This window comes from Salmo salar, chromosome 21 (assembly GCF_965601325.2).
Source record: "Salmo salar chromosome 21, fSalSal1, whole genome shotgun sequence".
Lineage (NCBI taxonomy): Eukaryota > Metazoa > Chordata > Actinopteri > Salmoniformes > Salmonidae > Salmo > Salmo salar.
The window spans coordinates 13125953-13149235 of record NC_138311.1 but is presented as its reverse complement, the minus strand read 5'-3'; the positions used below and the strand labels follow the sequence as shown (position 1 = coordinate 13149235).

Here is a 23283-nt window from a genome sequence, read left to right as displayed (position 1 = left end):
GCTGCATATACCCTGACTCTGTTGCACAGAAGGCAAGAGAAGTGACACATTTTCCCTAGTTAAAAGAAATTCATGTTAGCGGGCAATATTAACTAAATATGCAGGTTTAAAATATATATACTTGTGTATTGATTTTAAGAAAGGCATTGATGTTTATGGTTAGGTACACATTGGTGCAATGACAGTGCTTTTTTTGCGAAAGCGCTTGTTAAATCACCCGTTTGGCGAATTAGGCTGTGATTCAATGATAAATTAACAGGCACCGCATCGATTATATGCAACGCAGGACAAGCTAGATAAACTAGTAATATCATCAACCATGTGTAGTTAACTAGTGATTATATTAAGATTGATTGTTTTTTATAAGATACGTTTAATGCTACCTAGCACCTTACTTTGGCTCCTTGCTGCACTCGCATAACAGGTAGTCAGCCTGCCACGCAGTCTCCTCGTGGAGTGCAATGTAATCGGCCATGATCGGTGTCCAAAAATGCAGATTACCGATTGTTATGAAAACTTGAAATCGGCCCTAATTAATCGGCCATTCCGATCAATCGGTCGACCTCTACTCCATACCTCTGACAGAGGGCCTCCTACCACAGGTCGTCACAGTGAGCCAGTCCCCCAGCCTACCCAGCCGTCCACCCAGGCCCGACTGTCCCTTCCGGAGAAGTATAAAGGCACTCCATTGAAATGCTGTTGCTTCCTACTCCAGTGCTCCCTCTATTTCGCCTATCAGATGGGAGCCCCCACCACCGCGAGGTCCAAGGTTGCCACGGTCATTTCTCTGCTGACCGGACCAGTGTTGGAGTGGGCTCCGGCATCTGGGAGAGAGGAGAGGAGGAGCTGGGTTCCTATGAGAGGTTCATGGCTCCGTTCAGGCGGTCTTCAACCATCCTCCAGAGGGCAGAGAGGGAAGTGAGTGACTTTCCCAACTCCAGCAGGGTGCCCAGAACACTGCGGAGTACTGCCTCACCTTTTGGACTGTGGCAGCCTCCAGCTGATGGAAGGAGCTGGCGCTCTGTACGCTATTCTATAGTGGACTGCGCAAAGAGGTCCAGATGGAGTTGGCATGTCAGAAAGACAAAATATCCTTGGACGCTCTCATCGTGATGGCCATCCGTCTGGATAACCTTCTTCGGGAGTGCTGGTGTCCACCTCGCCACTCACCTCCCTCCTTTGGCTGTCCTGAGGCAGAGCCTGAAATCATGGAGGTAGGGGCCACACACTTCTACACGTCAAAGTGGTGTCGCCTTAGACAGCTGAGACTCTGTCACTATTGCGGCCAGGAGGTGTCCAGTGCATCCCAACCTGGGGTCCACGACTACCCCGTGACCTTCCGTCTCCCAGGGTAGGCGTGAATATTCTATTATCTGGTTCCCATTTCACTGGCTGGCTGTCCCTCAAGTGTTGTCTCTACAGCTCTAGCGGGGAACTTTAACAACCAGGCCCTTGCCTCCTCCCTGAACTTAACTTCATACCCGCTCCCCTCTCCTTTTCCTGTCCAAGCCCTGGATATGCAACCATTGGGATCCGGCACAATTATGCACGTCACAGCACCACTCACCCTCACCGTGTGACCCAAGAACCAGGAAAGTCTTCCCTTACTCAACATCACAGCACCCATACACAAAGTCATGCTCTGTCTCCCGTGGCTCTAACTTAATAACCCCACCATCTCCTGGTCAAAGGTGAGAATCACTGCCTGGGGACCAGGATGCCGGAGGACATTCTTTCCCGCACCCTGTGGTTCCACGTCGGTGGAGGGTCCTGTGAGTGTCCTCCAGCCCATCAATCGGTCCTCCCGTATCATTGTCCCCATGTTATGGGACGTAGATGTGGACATCCACCAGGCTCTGGAGAGGGAATCCGCTCCTTCTACCTGCCCTCCAGAGCGCAGCTACGTCCCCACGGGGGTGAGAGAACGGCTGTTGACCTGGGCACACACATCCTTTGCCGCTGGACACCCAGGTATCACCTGCACCATCCAATCTCTCTCCGATAAATACTGGTGGCCCACCTTGGCTTAGGACGTCGCCCACTATGTCAACTCATGTTCGGTATGTACTCAGTCCAAATCTCCCCTGCGCACTCCAGGAGGGAAGCTACTTCCCCTTCCTGTGCCTCAGCGGCCTTGGTCACATCTGTCCATAGACTTTGTAATGGATCTCCCCCTTTATGATGGTTTTAAAACTATTCTGGTTGTTGTTTACAGATTCTCTAAATACTGCCGTTTTATCCTTCTCTCTGGTCTATCCCTCTCTCTGGACTACTGATGTCATGGGGGTCAGCTCCAGTACCTGGTTGACTGGGAGGGGTACGGTCCTGAGGAGCACTCTTGGGTCCCGGTGGCGGACATCCTGGACCCAAACATCACCTGGGATTTCCTTGTCCGCCATCCGGACCGGACCGCTCCTCACCCTTGGGGCCGTCCTCCTGGCCGGCATCGTCCTTTGGCTGGAGCCGTGTGTCGCCGGTCTACTAACCACCGGTCCTGGCAACCCACTTTGCGCACACCTGCTCTCCATCGTTAAGCACACCTGGACTTCATCACCACCCTGATTACTCTCCTTTCATATAGCCCTCTGTAGCCTCAGTCATCGGGCAGTATTGGTTTTGGTTACGTTCAGTACGTTTTGTATTTTCTTCATGTTTATTATTATTAAATTCACCTTCTGCACCTGCATCCTGCTTATATATTACAGTGTAGTAAGTGTCCTATGCGCTTACTTTTCTTAAAGGCAGCCTATTACCATTATTTAATTCATGTTCACATTGTTGTAAAAACACTTAATTTACCTAGGTCACTTCCAAACACAGACAGTGCCTATAGATCACTAGGTCAGATCTTTCTTTGAAGTGTCAAGTGGAAGCATATCTAACCCTGTTACTCAAGGACACACAATTACATTTGGTTGTTTCAGGTCGTTGCTCTGAGTTAGTCTGAATGTTTGTAAGTGATCTGGGTAATGTATTGCAGCCCTTGCTGTATAAGCATATATCCTTCCCCCTTTTTTGAGTTTCTGAACTGAGGCTTACAGGTCCCCCCCCCCCCCTTTTTTACAGAAGTTGCATTTTAACATTTTTACACCTACTCCACAATTTATTTTGTTTGAATGAGGATATCAGACAGCTCTTAAGAGTTAGAGACAAGGCATCATAACATCTAATACAGGACATCTTCCAGGAAATAGAGGGGTAAACATTTGACAGGTTTCTTTTTTTGTTGTATGATTATTCTTTTTTTTAAAAACAATAACAACCATACATATAGGGCTCCTTCTGTGCTGTATGCAGTGTGCACCATCCCATTTACACACAGACACCAAGACCCTCCCACTCACAACAAAAACCACCAAAGATAACTTTTTCCTCTCTGACAACCAGTTTAAACTCGCTATTTCCATTTGAGGTTTGGCCCAACAGAATCGGTCATATGGTCACCGAAACGCATAGAGACATTATTTTACTGTAGTAGACGAGAACTTAACCTTTCTAACGGTATCTTTTTTTATGTATCAACTCCCAAAATTTAGAACAGAGCAGACCCCTGGCAACTAAAAAAAAACATTTTGGGGGGGGGGGTTGATAACCTTGAGCTACAATATCTGGTGGTAACCCATGGACTTACAGGTTTGACGATGGCAAGTCTGTTTACTTAGCTATAGCTAGCTAGCTAACATTGGCTGGCTAATCTAAATTTCAATGATGCACCGGCTGTTTGTTCCACCTGCCCAGGTTTCTGGAAGGACTGTGGGGGGATGGACTGTGAGGGGATGGCAGAGGCTCGCCTTGTAGGAGACTGTTGCTGATTACTGCTGACGTGTGGTGGTCTCTAAGGCGCTTATAGCTGACGAAGCATCACCCAGGTGGGTGCTACACTTTTCAGTGGTGAATCTGTATCGACCGCGGGGGAGGAGTCGCTGTGAACTTCAGAGACAAAGGTGCCTGATGAATAGCTCCGGGGCCTGCCTGTCTGAATAATCTTACTCCCTAGCTGGCCAATCGACACCAGCTTGACTAAAGCTTCTCCTGTACATAACTGCATCATCGTCCAGCTGTGGAAGACCATCTCCCCTGTATTGCCAGCTCCCTGACATCTTTTTTTTTGTGTGTGACTGAGAATCTGTACGAAAAGTGCTATTATTATTATTAAGATCCTATTAAATTACTAGAGGCGCTATGTTATAAACCCTCAAAGTTCCAGAATGGTATGAAAATGGCAGCCATTGTGGTCAGGCAGAAATCCAAACCAGTCTTATTGGGATGAATGGCAGTAGAGGCATAGGTGATGCATTCCTTCTTTTACTGATGCAGGGAAATAAAAGTAAGGCATGTGCAGGGGTGTCATTTCAGCTAAACCTAGGGTATGGCAAAGTGCAGTGGGTGGGGTTTAATGAAATGAAATCTATGAAATGTATGCATTCACTACTGTAAGTCGCTCTGGATAAGAGCGTCTGCTAAATGACTAAAATGTAAATGTAAATGTAACTCATTCTCATTCTGAGAAATTAGCATCTTCTTATCCAGGTGGGCCACTGGATTTCAATATCTTAACAAAGTGAACAGGCTATGTTCAACAGATGGAGACCGACAGGAGGGTTTGTTCATAACAGTTCAACTGTTCTACATTTATTAGAAAGCAAATAGATCCAAGTTGGCTAGAATTTAAATATAAAGGTTAGCTGGCTACTCACTAGCACATGGGCTTGTGCTTGAGAGATTGTTCACGAGACCTGTGTTAATTTTCTATAATGCCTGCTACAAGAAGTTTGCCACTATTAGTGGATGTGCATGGTTCAGGTTACATTTGTCACAAAAATTGCATTTTCACAGACAGACTTGAAAGCCAGATCAGTGATCATTGCCCATAAGTTAAAAAAAAAGGTTGCAGTCTGATTTTTAGGCCATATCGCCCAGCCCTACATACATAAACAAAAGACAAACAGACACACAAATTTCAATAAACATCAATGACATCACACTTGCTCAGACCCACCTGTTCCCACCACAACCAGTCACACCGGCTTCTCGGGCATTATCACTTAACTATCTCATATGGCCTCAAATTGCACTGTTCTATTTTTCTCTGTAGCCCAGTTTTTCAATATTTAAGTGATAATGCCTGAGAAGCCGGTGTATATTGGCACGGGTGTCAATATATCCTCCAGACACCTGCTTGTAGGGATGATCACTTTTACACATGTTACCAACATATTCAAATAGTGATTTACATATTTTCATGAAAAGAATATTTGGCTGAATTTATTCATACTATTATTTAAATAAAACCTTTATGTAACTAGGGAAGTCAGTTAAGAACAAATTCTTATTTATAAGAATTGGGTCGCCCTATGGTATTTCATCCTTCCACAAGTCCGAACACAAATCTAGGGTTGCGACCCAAGCCGGCTGGTGGTTCGTTCTATCGGTTCAGTTGCCAGAAACGCAGCAGTCGTTAAGTCTTTTTGTTCTGTATTACATTTACATTTTAGTAATTTAGCAGACGCTCTTATCCAGAGCGACTTACAGTAGTGAATGCATACATTTCATTTCATACTGGCCCCCCGTGGGAATCGAACCCACAACCCTGGCGTTGCAAACACCATTCTGGCATTGCAAATACCATGATCTACCAACTGAGCCACAGGGAAGCTGTCGTTTGTTCTAAGTGTGCTATTGTGATACGGCTGGCAATGTTCTTATCCCTTGCTTGCTTGCTTGCTTGCTTGCTTGCTTGCTTGCCACCCAACTATGGCTAACTTACAGTCATGATAACCAGTGCAGCCAGAATAATAACAAAGTATCTGCATTTGAATTTGTTTAAGCTGTTTTCTAGTGAAATGTATTTGGATACATCCATAACAATGAGCTATTGATGCGCGACTTCACCTGGCATAGAAAATGTGCTCTCTCGACACTGTTGTTCAGAGGAGCTAGCCAACAACACAGCTAACACAATCACTTCAAACTCAAGCTGGAAAGACTGAAAACTAGCTGCACTTCGCTTCGTTTGACCTTTTTCTATTGATATTTCTTTGTATACAGTATATCCATAAAAATTACGCTGATTCGGGATTTCGACTTGCTGAGGAAAGATGCCTGCCTGTCTGTCTGTATCATTCCGACTCCCAACACGTTCATATCACATCTACTCCCACTCCGGCGCTCAACGTCACCGTTCTACTAACTACCGGTCCTGGCAACCCACATTGAGCACACCTCTTCCCCATCGTTAAGCACACCTGGACTTCATCACCACCCCTCAGTCTTCAGGCAGTATTGGTTTTGGCTACGTTCAGTAAGCTTCTCTTGTATTTGTATTATCGTCATGGTTATTATTAAACTCACCCTCTGCACCTGCTTCCTGACTCCCTGTGTATATGTTACAGTTCATTACAATGTGACAGCCAGAGATCGAATTTGTATATTGAAACAATGTTGCAAATGTCGGAGAGACAGCAAGGTTTATACAAATCTCCACTGTTGAAAACGAAATGTTAGTCTAAAAGAAATGTGAGAATGTCTAGATGCTTTTTATAGTGGAGATCAAGTTTATAAATTGCCTGGCTGGGCTGATGAGATAGTGAATTGCGCCTTCAGATGGAACAGAGTAAATAGGCATTTTAACGTCATAGATTTAACTTGTGGAATAGACACCCGCTGGAATATGGTTTTAACTAATCAGCATTCAGGATTAGACCCACCGTTGTCTTAGTGTTGACAGGTGTTTCTGATCGATAAAGAAAACTGTTCATCTGGCAGCAGACAAATGAAGCCAAAGTGTTTGTCACATTACTGCCAACTGAGAGCAGAGGTTGTGTGCTTGTCCTCTCATGCCATTGCATGTGGATCAAAATCAACATTTCTAGCAAGTAATGGCAGAGCAAACAGCCACAATCGTCAGCCATTTTTGAGTAAGCGGCACAGCAAATAGCGAATCACATATATGAAGGGGCTTTTTACACAAGTTGACTTTGAACTAAGTCATGGAATGATGAGATCACAATATATCTCCTCTTTTGCAAGCAGTGTAGTTGAAAGGGGAAGGTGAATTAGGGGTTAAATAAGCAGTTGGAGCTGTAGATATGGTTTCAAAGTCCTTGACTCAACAATCATGGCTGTGCATGCATCAATAATGAATGATTATAGCCAAGTGCACTTGTTGCTCTTTAGATGGACTTTTCATGTTTAAATTGATCAGTTACTGATTAATAACTCTGCATATCATAATAATAATTTGTAGAGGTAAGTTTATATCCCATTTATCTTAGTGCATGGAAGTAGATGGGCCATCCAAAGTTGTGTGTGAAACTTCCCTCAAGAGGTAGCCTAGTGGATTATAGGGGTAGATCTCCAACTTGGTACTATCTAAGGGCAGCAAATCATGTGCCATGACAGGATTAAAGGGATAGTTCACTTAAAATGAAAATATTACCAGATGTTTCCATACTTTATATTCAACAACTCATTCACCCACTTATGAAAGGACAACCTGTGCAGCTTTAAATCTGACACGTCCATTAACTCACAATCAATTTAATGCCAATGTAGTTGGTATACAAGTGACCATATGTTGGTTTTAAATCGGCACGATTTTGCCGGTATTTCCCAGGACTCTGGATAAATATGAATATTGATATTGAATATAATATTGAAATATTCCCGGTATTGAAACTTGGTAGATGTTAGAGAAAATATGAATCTTTAGTGTGGGCGGACTGGAGCTCCAACATCATTAAAATTACGTTTTTATCAAAAACTAAGTGTCCGCTCCACAGGCCACATACTGTATCTAGATAGGGATCAGTGAGTGGATAACTTTTTAATTTGGAACGCAATCCCTCTAATATTTTCATCACTACTTTATTAGCTAGGTAAATTAAATAAACATTCTTATTTCACTCAAGAATAGTGCTGCACTGGCCCTTTAAGGTCCCATGTGTGCAACGTCATCAGTTCTCCAGTGTCGATGAAATGGGGGAAAGGTTGGCGAAACGAGCTGTGTTGGAATGCGAACAATATGGGTGTCAGTTCTGATGATATGGAGCAGAAGGATTAGGGTCAAGGACCTGAATGGTCTGTAGTGGAAAGACAGGAAAAAGATACTGAAAGCAGTGGAGCGTCTAGTAAAGAAAGCATAAAGAGGGTCAAGGTACAAAGTAAGAGTAATAATGTGTCGGAGTGGAAAGTGGTGATGGTGTTTGATGAGACCACAGGGTCTCATTTATACCCTATCCAACTAACTAAGCCGTAGAGGAAGAGATAGGTGAAGTCAAACTAGCCCGGTTCATTGGAAATAGTAGATTATTAATACTTTGTGGTAGCCAGGCTCAGCAAGGGAAGATTCTGCAAATGGAAAAGCTTTTTTATTTTATTTATTTAACCTTTATTTAACTAGGCAAGCCAGTTAAGAACAAATTCGTATTTACAATCACTGCCAAACCCAGACAACGTTGGGCCAATTGTGCGCCGCCCTATGGGACTCCCAATCATGGCCAGTTGTGATACAGCCTGGACTCGAACCAGGGTCTGTAGTGACACCTCTAGCACTGAGATGCAGTGCCTTAGACCGCTGCGCCGCTCGGGAGCCCAAAATGGGAAGCTTAATGGGAAGAAGATTAAAAGCCATGTCCCTGATGCTAGGTTGAGGGGAGTCATCACTGGGGTTCCAATATCTCAAATCAAATCAAATTTTATTGGTCACATACACGTGATTAGCAGATGTTATTTAATTGTGTGTAGCGAAATGCCTGTGCTTCCAGCTCCGACAGTGCAGTAATATCTAACAAGTAATATCTCACAAATTACAGAACATATACCCAATACACACACATCTAAGTAGGAATGAATTAAGACTATATAAACTCAGCAAAAAAAGAAACATCCCTTTTTCAGGACCCTGTCTTTCAAAGATAATTAGTAAAAATCCAAATAGCTTCACAGATCTTCATTGTAATGGGTTTAAACACTGTTTCCCATGCCTGTTCAATGAACCATAAACAATTAATGATCATGCACCTGTGGAACGGTCTTTAAGACACAAACAGCTTACAGACGGTAGGCAATTAAGGTCACAGTTATGAAAACTTAGGACACTAAAGAGGCCTTTCTACTGACTCTGAAAAACACCAAATGAAAGATGCCCAGGACCCCTGCTCATCTGCGTGAATGTGCCTTAGGCATGCTGCAAGGAGGCATGAGGACTGCAGATGTGGCCAGGGCAATAAATTGCAATGTCCGTACTGTGAGACGCCTAAGACAGCGCTACAGGGAGACAGAACGGACAGCTGATCGTCCTCGCAGTGGCAGAGCACATGTAACGTTTGCTGAAAATAGACGCAGTTGACAGTGAGATGACGTTTATTTTTTTGCTGAGTTTACATATGGACGAGCAATGTCAGAACGGAACGGACTAAGATACAGTAGAATAGTATAGAATACAGTATATACATATGAGATGAGTAATGCCAGATATGTAAACATTAAGTGACTAAGATACCGTAGAATAGTATAGAATAGAGTATATACATATGAGATGAGTAATGTTTTGGAGGTCAGGTAGCTTGCCCCCGGTAATGCGTTGGGCAGACCGTACCACCCTCTGGAGAGCCTACTGCATAAAAAAACAAAATACTGCAAAGTTTCCTAAGAGCTAGTCGCGATGTTGCCATCTCCGTTGGTGCCATATGTCCATAGATGATATTAAAGAAAATGTGAAGGGAGGCAGAGTGATTGTGAAAGAGAGCGACCTGGCTCTACGTATTTTACTGGTTTGTGACTTACTGACACCGCCCCAGGTCTTAGAGGAATACAGCAGCCCAAGTGTTAACACACAAAGGAACTTTAATCACACAAAGGAGAAGATGAACACGGGTATATACAGTGCATTCGGAAAGTATTCAGGCCCCTTGACTTTTTCCACATTTTGTTACGTTACAGCCTTATTCTAAAATGGATTAAGTTGTCTTTTTCCCTCATCAATCTGCACACAATACACCATAATGACAAAAAACATTATTTTAGACATTTTTGCAAATGTATTAAAAAGAAAAACTGAAATATCACATTTACAGAAGTATTCAGACCCTTTACTCAGAACTTTGTTGAAGCACCTTTGGCAGCGATTACAGCCTAAATTATTCCTGGGTATGACGCTACAAGCTTGGCACAACCGTATTTGGGGAGTTTCTCCCTTTCTTCTCTGGAGATCCTCAAGCTCTGTCAGGTTGAATGAGCAGTGTCGCTGCGCAGCTATTTTCAGGTCACTCCAGAGATGTTTGATTGGGTTCAAGTCCAGGCTCTGGCTGGGCCACTCAAGGACATTCAGAGACTTGTCCCAAAGCCACTCCTGCATTGACTTGGCTGTTGCTTAGGATTGTTGTCCTGTTGGAAGGTGAACCTTCGCCCCAGTCTGAGGTCCTGAGCGCTCTGGAGCAAGTTTCCATCAAGGATCTCTCTGTACTTTGCTCCGTTCATTTTTGCCTCGATCCTGACTAGACTCCTTGTCCCTGCCGCTGAAAAACATCCTCACAACATGATGCTGCCACCACCATTCATCATCATAGGGATAGTGCCAGGTTTCCTCCAGACATGACGCTTGGCATTCAGGCCAAACGGTTCAATCTTGGGTTCATCGGACCAGAGAATCTTGTTTCTCATGGTCTAAGAGTCCTTTAGGTGCCTTTTGGCAAACTCCAAGTGGGCTCCAACTCTGCCATAAAGGCCTGATTGGTGGAGTGCTGCAGAGATGGTTGTCCTTCTGGAAGGTTATCCCATCTCCACTGAGGAACTCTGGAGCTCTGTCAGTGACCATCGGGTTCCTGGTCACCTCCCTGACCAAGGCCCTTCTCCTCCGACAGTTTGGCCGGGCGGCCAGCTCTAGGAATAGTCTTGGTGGTTCCAAACTTCTTCCATTTAAGAATGATGGAGGCCACTGTGTTCTTGGGGAACAGGCCCCCATTAACATCGATGGGGCTGAAGTGGAGCGGGTCGATGTCAGGAAGCTTGGCCCCAGTGATGTACTGGGCTGTACGCACTACCTTCTGTAGCGCCTTACGGTCAGATGCCGAGCAGTTGCCATACCAGGTGGTGATGCAACCGGTCAGGATGCTCTCGATGGTGCAGCTGTAGAACTTTTTGAGGATCTGGGGATCCATGCCAATTCTTATCAGTCTCCTGAGTGGGAAAAGGTGTTGTCGTGCCCTCTTCACAACAGTCTTGGTGTGTTTGGACCATAATAGTTTTTGTTGGTGATGTGGACACCAAGGAACTTATCTCTCAACCTGCTCCACTTTAGCCCCATCGATGTTAATGTTCGGCCCTCATTTTCCTATAGTCCACGATCAGCTCCTTTGTCTTGCTCACACTGAGGGAGAGGTTGTTGTCCTGGCACCACACTGCCAGGTCTCTGACCTCCTCCCTATAGGCTGTCTCATTATTGTCGGTGATCAGGCCTACCTCTGGCCGGCTTACTTTATAGTCACACATTCCATGCACATATGTCTACTCAAAGACTGGAATAATACCGTTCATGTACGGGCAATATTTACTTCCTTTGAGAGCATGGGTCAGGGTGTCTGGCCAATCAGGGCGTGCACAGGGGTGAGACACATGGCTTGTCCGATTGGATGAAGCCATGAGCTGGAGGAGATATCGATCTCTATAGTGAGTGGGAGAAAGGGTGAGGACGGGTGAGAGTCAGACACTGCAGCTCTAGCCAGACATAAACAACAACATGCGCTGGAAATTAGTCCCACAGCACCCTCGGCAGGGGGATTCTGTAAGTTTGAGGCCAAAAGGTTGATCAGTAGGAAAGAGTGTCAAAGAAGTGAAAGTTTATCCTGGAAAAGTACAGATAGGATTCTTTAGTTTCATTGTCAGAGAATTTCTCCCATTCCCAGTGTGGTGTTTCAAATGCCAAAGAATGGGACATGTTCAGTGTAAAGGAAAGTAAATATGTGCCAAGTGTGGAGGGCAACATGATTATGGTGAATGTGGGAGCAATGTGAAGGTTAAGTGTTGTAATGGGGGGGGAATAGTGCAGCATTTCGTGGATGTCAGGTTCAGAGAGAGGCTAGAGAGGCTCAGAGATATAGAATCAGTCATGACGTATCATATGCACAGGCTGTAAGACACATTGGTGGAACTACAGTGCGGACTGATGGCGCTTCCATGGCTGCTCCTGTACTAAGTGGACCTACTGTTGGGGCTGGTGCTTCTGCTGGTCCTGACATGTTTTCGAGACCTGTTCAGAAATCTTGAGATCATGAATGTGCTGTGTCAGAGGACACTTTGATAGTGAATAAAGTTAACTTCATAGCTTTCATTGGTCAGGTTATCAACATGTGGAAAGCAGAAATGTGGAAAGCAGAAATGAAGGTCATAGTGGATATGGCAAAATAATTAGTAATTAACATATGTTAATGTCGAAATGGTTATTGACATGCTGAATAATTCAAAGGGAGGAGCTATAGGAGGACGGGCTCATTGTAATGGCTGGAATGGAGCCAACGGAACGGAGTCAAACTTGGTTTCCATATGTTTGATACCATTCCATTCATGGCAGCCTCAGGAGGCTGAAGAAATTTGGCTCGGCCCCTAAGATCCTCAAAAACTTTTACAGATGCACAATTGAGAGCATCCTGTCAGGGGCACACTGCCTGCCTTCCAGGACACCTACCGCAACTGATATCACAGAGTGGAAAAACAGATAATCGAAGACATCAACCGCCCGGGTGGGTAGAAGTTTTATTTGTTTTTTAAATTTTATTTTCGTAGTAGTGCAGAATTAGGCAGAACATGATTGATCGCACACTCCAACACAGTAGGTGGCGGCATGCACCTTAAACGGTTGTTTGCGGATCGCCATGATATATAAAAGTACTCAGTCCTCGTTGACGTCTCTTGCTTGTACAATGCTTTTCGTCTGCTAGTGCCAGCTAGGTAATAAATAAGATATTATCTTCGCTGTGTGTTACCTTATCAAAATGTCCGCTAAGAACCAGCGAGAGAACGAAAACATTGCTGAGGGAGAGTCTACGCTGAAGGAGGAATTAAACAAAAAGGTAACGTTAGATAATGCCAGATTGTTGGTGTGAGAAATGAGAAGATAGCCAGCTAAATTAGTCAGAATCGGACTTTCTGGCAGCCAAATACTCCATCTAAACTTTGAATTGCCTCAATACACGTTACACGCTCGAACTTTCCAAGCCCTCTTACTGGGGGAGCCGTTTCCGGTGCGCAAGGCATTAACCAACAGGGAGGATATCTCGTTAAATATGGTTTAAATTCGTTAGAATTACTAAATTATATTCACATAATTTAAAAGGACATTTTAAAACGAGTGTTTCAACATAGTAGTAGTTATAACCACTGCAAACCTGATGCTAGCTAGCTAACTAGCCTCTTCCATAGACCTGACTGGTTGCTAGCATCAGAGCCTTCTGGCTAATGTCATAGACTGGATCTAACGTTGTTTTACAGAGAAATCGGTCGAAGTACTTATGTTGTTAAATTATTGTTAAGGTGGATTTGGTTGGATTTGCTATCTAGTAAACTGAGATCTCAGTGCTCAAGTTGGTCAAATGTTTAAAAAACTACTTGCTAGCCCCGTCCTGGTAACAAATGTAATGTTATTTCTCTGCACCGTTTATTTTGTCATTGACACGCTCTACATTTACCAGTTTATTCCCTGCCGTTGTCCATGTCATTTACGGATGCGCTCCATTTATACATCCATGAAGTGATTAATCACTAATTCTCCCTTCCGCTATATATTCTATATTGCCCACTTCACTTCCTCAAAAGACAGCAAAACAAATATTAGAAAGTGTTAATTTCGTTTAGAGATAATAATCTAGCTCGAAATTAATAAGGCTGTTTCAGCATCTACAAAGTAGATTTAAAAATTTTTTTTTAGCAAACATTTAAAAAGGCAACAAAATAATCCAAGTGGCTCATGACTGCACAGAAACGTTCTCTCACTGTCAACTGCTTCTATTTTCAGCAAACTTAACATGTGTAAGTATTTGTATAAACATAAGATTCCACAACTGAGACATAAACTGAACAAGTTCCACAGACATGTGACTAACAGAAATTGAATGTGTCTGTGAACAAAAGGGGAGGGGGGGGGGTCAAAAGTAAGTCAGTATCTGGTGTGGCCACCAGCTGCATTAAGTACTACAGTCCTCCTCATGAACTGCACCAGATTTGCTAGTTCTTGCTGTGAGACGTTACCCCACTCTTCCACCAAGGCACCTGCAAGTTCCCGGACATTTCTGGGGGGAATGGCCCTAGCCCTCACCCTCCGATCCAACAGGTCCCAGGTGTGCTCAATGGGATTGAGATCTGGGCTCTTCACTGCCCATGGCAGAACACTGACATACCTGTCTTGCAGGAAATCACGTACAGAACGAGCAGTATGGCTGGTGGCATGGTCATGTCAGGAAGGGTACCACATGAAAGGAGGAGGATGTCTTCCCTGTAACGTACAGCGTTGAAATTGCCTGCAATGACAACAAGCTCAGTACGATGATGCTGTGACACACAGCCCCAGACCATGACGGACCCTCCACCTCCAAATCAATCCCGCTCCACACTACAGGCCTCGGTGTAACGCTCATTCCTTCGACGACAAATGCGAATCTGACCATCACCCCTGGTGAGACAACACCGCGACTCGTCAGTGAAGATCACATAGGCGACGTTGTTGATGGTGATGTCTGGTGAGGACCTGCCTTACAACAGGCCTACAAGCCCTCAGTCCAGCCTCTCTCAGCCTATTGCGGACAGTCTTAGCACTGATGGAGGGATTGTGTGTCCCTGTTGTAACTCGGGCAGTTGTTGTTGCCATCCTGTACCTGTCCCGCCCCGCAGGTGTGATGTTCGGATGTACCGATCAGCTGTCTGTTCTGTCTCCCTGTAGCGCTGTCTTAGGTGTCTCACAGTACGGACATTGCAATTTATTGCCCTGGCCACATCTGCAGTCCTCATGCCTCCTTGCAGCATGCCTAAGGCACGTTCACGCAGATGAGCATGGACCCTGGGCATCTTTCATTTGGTGTTTTTCAGAGTCAGTAGAAAGACCTCTTTAGTGTCCTAAGTTTTCATAACCGTGACCTTAATTGCCTACCGTCTGTAAGCTGTTAGTGTCTTAACTACCGTTCCACAGGTGCATGTTCATTAATTGTTTATGGTTCATTGAACAAGCATGGGAAACAGTGTTTAAACCCTTTACAATGAAGATCATGACAGAAGTAATTTTTCCAACAATTGTTTACAAGCAGATTATTTCACTTATAATTCACTGAATCACAATTCCAGTGGGTCAGAAGTTTACATACACTAAATTGATTGTGCCTTTAAACAGCTTGGAAAATTCCAGAAAATGTCAAGGCTTTAGAAGCTTCTGATAGGCTAATTGACATCATTTTAGTCAATTGGAGGTGTACCTGTGAATATATTTCAAGGCCTACCTTCAAACTCAGTGCCTCTTTGCTTGACATCATGAGAAAATCAAAAGAAATCAGCCAAAATAATGTAGACCTCCAAGTCTGGTTCATCCTTGGGAGCAAGTTCCAAACGCCTGAAGGTACCACGTTCATCTGTACAAACAATAGTACGCAAGTATAAACACCATGGAACCACACAGCCGTCATACCGCTCAGGAAGGAGACGTGTTCTGTCTCCTAGAGATGAACGTACTTTGGTGCGAAAAGTGCAAATCAATCCCAGAACAACAGCAAAGGACCTTGTGAAGATATTGGAGGAAACCGGTACAAAAGTATCTATATCCACAGTAAAACGAGTCCTATATTGACATAACCCGAAAGGCCGCTGAGCAAGGAAGAAGCCACTGCTCCAAAACCGCCATTAAAAAAGCCAGACTACAGTTTGCAACTGCACATGGGGACAAAGATCGTGCTTTTTGGAGAAATGTCCTCTGGTCTGATGAAACAAAAATAGAACTGTTAGGCCATAATGACCATCGTTATGTTTGGAGGAAAAAGGGGGATGCTTGCAAGCCGAAGAACACCATCCCGACCATGAAGCACGGGGGTGGCAGCATCATGTTGTGGGGGTGCTTTGCTGCAGGAGGGACTGGTGCACTTCACAAAATAGATGGCATCATGAGAAGGACAATTTGGTGGATATATTGAAGCTACATCTCAAGACATCAGTCAGGAAGTTAAAGCTTGGTCGCAAATGGGTCTTCCAAATAGACAATGACCCCAAGCATACTTCTAAAGTTGAGGCAAAATGGCTTAAGGACAACAAAGTCAAGGTATTGGAGTGGCCATCACAAAGCCCTGACCTCAATCCCATAGAAAATTTGTGGGCAGAACTGAAAAAGCGTGTGCGTGCAAGGCCTACAAATCTGACTCAGTTACACCAGCTCTGTCAGGAGGAATGAGCCAAAATTCAGCCAACTTATTGTGGAAGGCTACCCAAAACGTTTGACCCAAGTTAAGCAATTTTAAAGCCAATGCTACCAATGGCAATGCTACCATTTTAAAGGCAATGCTACTTCGCGATTGTGTAGGCTACTTTGTGCATGATTTCTCTATTGTACTACATAATTGATATGTCATTTTCCTCCACTACACTACTTTGATACGCATCAGTAGGGATTAAGCAGTGAGCATATGCAATGCCCACTGAAAACATGAGTGCGCTGGTATTATGGTTTCTGTCCTTTCAGAATCAAAAACCTGCCACACACTGAAGCCCTATAGGTTCGCCACTGCGCAAATATGTCTATAATAGATATAAAGGCTGTAAAGATATTGTTTCAAGAAAGTAGTGTGTATATTTGGCCTGCCGACGCGGTTTTATGCTCTGACTGAATAGAAGCTAATTCTGAGTTGTTCTTTTTTACCCGCTTGTCTTACAGGGAAATTACAACAGTAAAGTCAATATTTAGGCTAATAGCCGTCTCTGTTTGGTTGTGACATCTTTTCATGAAAGTTCTCTGAACTGAACTCGTGTCTATATTATCTGTTTTTTTTCACTGAAAGTCATGTTTCTGCAGATCAAGGAACAGAAAATTGTGTTTGATGAGCTCTCCAATCTGAAGAAAAACAGGGTAAGAAGTGGTTAATAAAATGTAAAACCTAGCTGTTTAATTTCTTTAAGATGTGATGTTCCTGTGAAGGTAATGCTGATCTTGATGCATATTCCTTTCAGAGGGTCTATGTTCAACAGCCCAACAGTAACATATTCTTCTTGGCAGACAGAGGGCAGACTCTTGCTTCATGCAAAAGTAAGAATACCATTTTTTGTGTACAAGTTTTGTTTTCTCTTAACCATTTTTTTGAGATACACTACATGTGAACTTCTCTTCCCTCAGAGGAACTCGACAACATGAAGAAGAATATGTAGAATCTACTCAATCTGGGATGGAACTACAAATAAGACCTTACTAGCTATAAATATGTGTGGTATTTGCTGTGTACTGAGCTTGTCCCCCTCCCAGCTTGTGCTGGAGAAGAGTGTGCATGAAAACCTAAGGAAAAGAGGGCCTAACTCCAGTTGCAACATCACCAAAACAGCTTCAAATCCCCACTACCAGTGTCTGTTCTCTGCTCACGTACTTCACATGAGAGGTTGCCTTGCCCCTCAGCCAGCACAAGACCGTAACAGCAATGTATTGATGTGGAATGGAGAGGTTTTTGGAGGACTGTTATTGAGACCAGAAGAGAATGACACTGACGTTCTTTCCCACCACCTCGCAGCCTGCCATAGCCCTACAGAGATCCTGTCTGTCCTGGCCAATGTCCGAGGACCCTGGGCTTTCACTTATTACCAACAGGCTGGTCACTATCTTTGGTTTGGGAGAGACTTCTTTGGCCGGCGAAGCCTGCTTTGGCAATATGATGCTGAGGAGAAGTCTTTGACTCTGACGTCTGTGGCTGCCTGTCTCCCTGGCTCTGACCGACCTCCACAGTGGCAAGAGGTTCCAGCAGTTGGTGTTTACAGGATTGATCTGAGGGCGTTTGCAGAGTCTGGCTGTTTGACCTTTGAGGTTTATCCATGGGTTCACGCAGGCGAGAATCTATCGTCTGTTAGTCATGAATCTAAGTGGGAGGGTATACCAAGTTGCACCTCAGCAATGATGAACAATTCAGGTCTCTCCCTTACCTCTCCAGTTTGCCCACTGAACATGTCAATCCCTCAGTTGTTGGAGATGGAACATGATCCAAGCTCACAGTCCTCAGTTGAAGACCTGGAGGTGTTGCTAAAGTCTTGTGTGAGAGAGCCTGTGGTAAATCGTCTCATTGATGTTCTCAGTGAGGCAGTACGGAGGCGTGTGCAATGTCTTCCCTTTGATACACAGGTGACATCACCACTGACCAATGACAAGGCAGCAATTGCAATCCTTTTCTCAGGAGGGATTGATTCCATGGTTCTGGCTGCCCTGGCCGACCGCCACATCCCAACCCACCAACCAATCGACCTTCTGAATGTGGCATTCAAACTGCCGGAACCAAAAATTGTGAAGGAGTCTACCAAAAAAAGCAAAAAGCACAAAACAAAGCCAATGGATTCTAAAACTGACATTCCCGATTCCAATGTGTATAACCCCTTCGGCGTTCCAGACAGGATCACTGGTAGAGCAGGTCTGCAAGAGCTTCAAGACTTGAACCCAGAGAGAAGATGGAATTTTGTTGAAATCAACATTTCTCGGGAAGAGCTGCAGAAAATGCGCCAGGAGCACATCTGTCACCTGGTGCACCCATTGGATACCGTGCTGGATGACAGCATTGGATGTGCTGTGTGGTTTGCGGCGAGAGGAACCGGCTTCCTCACAGAAGGCAACGAAGAGAGGGGGTTCACATCATCTGCCAAGGTAGAGTATCAAATGGGTAAAATAATAAGGAACATGCCATTTACAAGTTGTGAATAAAGTCTGTTTCAATTTCTAACTTTTTTTTTTTTTTTTTTTTAGCTTTGCAGTGGTATAAATCAGACCCATTTAACAACCTTTCAAGTAATTGTCTGTTCCACTGCTCTGTGACGGCAGGTGATTTTGACCGGTATTGGAGCGGATGAGCAGCTGGCAGGGTACTCCAGACACCGAGTCCGCTTCAAGACCTCTGGGCAAGAGGGTCTGGTCCAAGAGCTGGCCATGGAGCTGAGCAGAATCTCCACAAGGAATCTGGGTCGAGATGACAGAATCATAGGGGACCACGGGAAGGAGGCTAGGCAAGTCTCGGACATTAAAAGAAAGCAGATTTTCCAGTACCAAAAATACACTACATGACAAAGTATGTGGACACCTGCTCGTCAAACATCTCATTCCAAAATCATGGGCATTAATATGGAGTTGGTCCCCCCCCTTTGCTGCTATAACAGCCTCCACTCTTCTGGGAAGGCTTTCCACTAGATGTTGGAACATTGCTATGGGGTCTTGCTTCCATTCAGCCACAAGCATTAGTGAGGTTGGCACTGATGTTGGGCGATTAGGCCTGGCTCGCAGTCGGCATTCCAATTCATCCCAAAGGGGTTCGCTGGGGTTGAGGTCAGGGCTCTGTGCAGGCCAGTCAAGTTCTTCCACACGATCTCAACATACCATTTCTGTATGGATCTCGCTTTGTGCATGTTGAAACAGCAAAGGGCCTTCCCCAAACTGTTTCCACAAAGTTGGAAGCATAGAATCGTCTAGAATGCAATTGTATGCTGTAGCGTTAAGATTTCCCTTCACTGGAACTAATGGGCCTAGCCTGAACCATGAAAAACAGCCCCAGACCATTTTTCATCCTTCAACAAACTTTACAGTTGGCACTATGCTTTCGGAAGGTAGCAGTCTCCTGGCATCCGCCAAACCCAGATTTGTCTGTTGGACTGCCAGATGAAGCGTGATTCATCACTCCAGATAACACGTTTCCACTGCTCCAGATTCCAATGGCGACGAGCTTTACACCACTCCAGCTGACGCTTGACATTGCACATGATCTTAGGCTTGTGTGTGGCTGCTTGCCCATGGAAACCCATTTCATGAAGCTCCAGGCGAACAGTTCTTGTGCTGAAGGTGCTATCAGAGGCAGCTTGGAACTCAGTAGTGAGTGTTGCAACAGAGGATTTTTATGCTCTAAAGCATACGCCGGTCCCGTTCTGTGAGCTTGTGTGGCCTACCACTTTGCGGTTGAGCCATTGTTGCTCCTAGACGTCTCCACTTCACAATAACAGCACTTAGTTGAATGGGGCAGGACAGAAATTTGACCAACTGATTTGTTGGAAAGGTGGCATCTTATGATGGTGCCACATTGAAAGTCACCGAGCTCTTCAGTAAGGCCATTCTACTGCCAATATTTGTCTTTGGAGATTGCATGGCCACGTGCTCGATTTCATGCAACGGGTGTGGCTGAAATAGCAGAATCCACTCATTTGAAAGGGGTGTCCACATACTTTTCTGTATTTGAATTAATGGTGATATGCTGGATGTTTTTTGTTGGCCTTGTATAGGTTTCCCTATTTGGACGAGGATGTGGTGTGTTTCCTGAATGCCCTGCCAGTGTCTGATAAGGCAGATCTGTCCCTGCCTCGAGGTGTAGGGGAGAAACTGCTGCTGAGGCTGGCTGCCAAGAAACTGGGTCTGGGGGCCTCTGCTCTACTGCCTAAGAGAGCCATGCAGTTTGGTTCCCGCATTGCAAAGATGGAAAACAGCCACGAGAAGGCCTCAGACAAGTGCAAGAGACTCCTCACACCTTAGATCTGCATAACATTTAATCAGGAATGTTTTTTTGTTTTTTTTACACTGTATTGACATAAAGCAACTAAGTCATCTTCTTAATTAGGGTCACAGTGAGCCACAATATGAACAGACATGTTTTAATATCCGATAAATATACAAATACACATTTTGATTGTAATATAATTTGAATCTTTTCAAAATATGTTTAATATTCAAGGCACAAATAAAGTTACAATTTTCTTCACATTGCCAATCTCAAACATGGCTCTGTTCACGCTACATCATGTAAGACTTCACATCTTGAAGATTTTCTCTGAAGTACCGGTCACATTCAACATAGGAGGGCAGGTTTCCCACATCAAAACGGGCAGAAATCTGATGAATATACACAGGCTTTCTGTGGTGGGAAAAGGAAAAGTGTACTGAGAGAAAGCATTGTTTTTGCAGCCATCAATGTTGATCATCAATTTTGAAATAGTACCTTGAAATGAGCCATGACAAAAAGTTTCCAGGTGCATCCTTTTCTTCGATTGGTGCTTCCTTTGAAAAAAGAGCTGCTTTAGTTTAGATTAATATCAAGTGATGACCAGCAGAAATTAAGGAAATTACTGTTTACCTTATTTTCATCAAGAAAGGCATCCAATAGATGAAGGATTTTCTTAGAAAACAAGTAGAAACATGGACACTGCAAAAAAAAGGCAGACACTATCAATAGGTGAATATGTAGACACGGTGGGAAACTGGGGAGTTTAGTTGCAAGTCGAATGCTTCTTGCGCTTATCAGCAAAAAGATTACTTGCTCCTAGTTTGATCCCTTAACATAAACCAAAGGTTTATCTGCTGTGTTTAATGTTGCAATTATAAACATTCCAAAGCAAGAAAAGTCTTAAGAGTTTGGGTATATATTGTAGGAAGGGACAGAAAAGTGTTAGTCTGCACATACTGCTCTCCTTGATTTTGTCTCGGAGGGAAGAGGTTTCTCCTTCATACAGAGCACCTGAAGATCTTCATTGACTTCCAAAATACCATACTTCTGTGTCTCTGTGGGAGCAAATACAGAAATACAACTCATTAGGAAGGTGTTAGGTATACTCAGTATGTATGTAATGTTAATTGCTCACAAATGTTATCCAGCTGGATGTGCTTCAAACAACTCGTGTGATTAGTGCAGCATTTGAAAGGTTTTAGTGTAATAACAAAAAAACAGGATAGAGATACAAAATAGATTTTCTTGAGTTCTTTGGGGCTACAGCTAACATGACGACTTCAAAAGCACACAATCTGACATTTCACTCACCCTCATCTTTACATTGGTAGGAAAGAACCAGACTGCTGTCTTCACACATTGCTTGCAGGTCAGAAAACTTCTCTTTAACTTTAATGAGACTGAAGTCTTCCTTGAACAAAGTGTCTCTGTGTGGAGAAGAGCCTGTCAGCATGAGTCAGTAAATGTTTTCTACATTGAGTCAGTGAAGGCTTTTTCAAACATACCCTCCGATAACTATTACATGGTCTTCGATCTTGAAGTGCTTGACTGTTAGCTGAAGACAGGCGACAGCACCGAGACGGTCCTTGTGGAATAAAAATGGTCAAATGTATAATTCATATTTGACCTGGACAATGCACATGGATCAACATGAGACAACACTATCCCAGGGGAAATCATGCAAGCTGACGGACCTCATTGCTCTTTGTTCCATCACTTAGGACTTTGACATTAGGGAAGTCCAGGGCCCACTCCTCAAATGCTTTGTGGTGAAGGGCATTGGTCTGATAAGGTAAAAAGATAATGTCAACGATGACTATCACCACACATCATAATCTCAGTCCTTTGAATTTAGGTATTTCGAAATTCTTCAAATATTTATTGGGTTTTACTTTCCAATGAACTGATGAATGTTCAAAATGTTGGCCAGGTACAAGTTACATGTGGAGTAAAAATTATTCACATAAAATACTCTTAATGTACTTTGATACTTACAATGACAAAGACTGTGTCCACGCATCCAGTGGTATTCAAAGCTTGGACCCAGTGAGATATCAAGGCACAGTGCCCCACAGGAAGCAGTGGCTTGGCAATGCCAGCCAGATGTTTGAATCTTCCGCTCGTGTCGTTATCGACATCTCTCTGCAACCTTGTTCCATATCCCGCAGCGAGAATAACCGCTTTCATTTAAACAACCGTGCCAGAGTAGGCTACTTAGCGTCAGTCACTTATTTAGCTAGGTGGCTAAATAAGACGCTAGTTCAAATGTTGCTGTAAACAGTTACCTAAAAGCAGTGAGTTATAGGTCAAGTAAACGTATCAAAGCAGCAATTATAACATACGACTTCACATCTGTGTGCAATAGTGAATACACGAACCTGTATCAATCAGAATCTCATTCTTCCACGACGTAAAATATTTTTTTGGGGGGGTAAAGGTTACAGTACAAAGTCTCAACACAGCAACGTATTCAAAAGTAATTGAACAGCGCCCCCATATGTCATAAATTGGAAAACATTATGAGGCGATCAGGGGTGCGTTCGTAAACTCACTCTGGCTATCTATTACGATTTCAGAGCACTCTCTTTGAGTATGCCAG

The 23283-nt window shown here is 44.0% G+C and overlaps 4 protein-coding genes across 6 annotated transcripts in view; 3 read left to right on the top strand and 1 right to left on the bottom strand.

Moving 5' to 3' along the window:
• The window catches only part of wdr75 (WD repeat domain 75), a 74543-nt gene extending 68179 nt beyond the window's left edge, over positions 1-6364 (top strand). The window contains exons 20-21 of one of the 2 annotated variants that reach the window (XR_006761169.2): positions 3739-3869; positions 6049-6364. Coding sequence is in view for 1 of the 2 variants with exons in the window: in XM_082966972.1 (XP_082823098.1) it covers positions 3739-3772 (34 nt within the window). In the remaining variant the exon portion in view is untranslated. Of the gene's footprint in view, positions 1-3738 lie in introns of both variants that reach the window. The other variant, XM_082966972.1, reaches the window with a different exon arrangement.
• A 6516-nt stretch (positions 6365-12880) lies between these two features.
• asdurf (ASNSD1 upstream open reading frame) lies at positions 12881-17644 on the top strand. Its single transcript, XM_045704434.2, has 4 exons — positions 12881-13067; positions 17036-17089; positions 17191-17266; positions 17354-17644. Exons 1-4 carry the CDS (start codon positions 12990-12992, stop codon positions 17383-17385), a joined length of 240 nt encoding a protein of 79 aa, XP_045560390.1. The 5' UTR covers positions 12881-12989; the 3' UTR covers positions 17386-17644.
• asnsd1 (asparagine synthetase domain containing 1) lies at positions 17413-20942 on the top strand. The gene is given in 3 exon segments (NM_001140544.1): positions 17413-18853; positions 19028-19209; positions 20470-20942. Coding segments are annotated over 3 exon segments (1845 nt in total). The 5' UTR covers positions 17413-17437; the 3' UTR covers positions 20717-20942.
• zgc:136439 (glucose-1-phosphate adenylyltransferase) lies at positions 20820-23278 on the bottom strand. 2 transcript variants are annotated; one of them, XM_014164258.3, is made up of 9 exons: positions 23063-23278; positions 22680-22969; positions 22379-22468; positions 22190-22269; positions 21996-22111; positions 21642-21739; positions 21315-21383; positions 21180-21238; positions 20820-21095 (listed from the first exon to the last, which is right to left on the bottom strand). In XM_014164258.3, the coding sequence occupies exons 2-9, from the start codon at positions 22869-22871 to the stop codon at positions 20975-20977; spliced, it is 825 nt and encodes a 274-aa protein (XP_014019733.1). In that variant the 5' UTR covers positions 22872-22969; positions 23063-23278; the 3' UTR covers positions 20820-20974. The 2 variants fall into 2 exon arrangements, with proteins under 2 accessions (XP_014019733.1, XP_082823097.1); XM_082966971.1 differs by having other exon boundaries at positions 21180-21252; positions 22680-23095.
• Between the last annotated feature and the right edge of the window lie 5 nt (positions 23279-23283).

Excerpts from the sequence above, each read along its gene's own strand:
- asdurf (XM_045704434.2), top strand. The coding sequence starts at position 12,990 with ATGTCCGCTAAGAACCAGCGAGAGAACGAAAACATTGCTGAGGGAGAG. Across the intron at positions 13,068-17,035 it reads AGGAGGAATTAAACAAAAAG|ATCAAGGAACAGAAAATTGT; the intron begins GTAACGTTAGAT and ends ATGTTTCTGCAG. Across the intron at positions 17,090-17,190 it reads CCAATCTGAAGAAAAACAGG|AGGGTCTATGTTCAACAGCC; the intron begins GTAAGAAGTGGT and ends TATTCCTTTCAG.
- zgc:136439 (XM_014164258.3), bottom strand. The coding sequence starts at position 22,871 with ATGAAAGCGGTTATTCTCGCTGCGGGATATGGAACAAGGTTGCAGAGA. Across the intron at positions 22,112-22,189 it reads CATGTAATAGTTATCGGAGG|AGACACTTTGTTCAAGGAAG; the intron begins GTATGTTTGAAA and ends TTCTCCACACAG. Across the intron at positions 21,740-21,995 it reads CTACCAATGTAAAGATGAGG|AGACACAGAAGTATGGTATT; the intron begins GTGAGTGAAATG and ends TTGCTCCCACAG.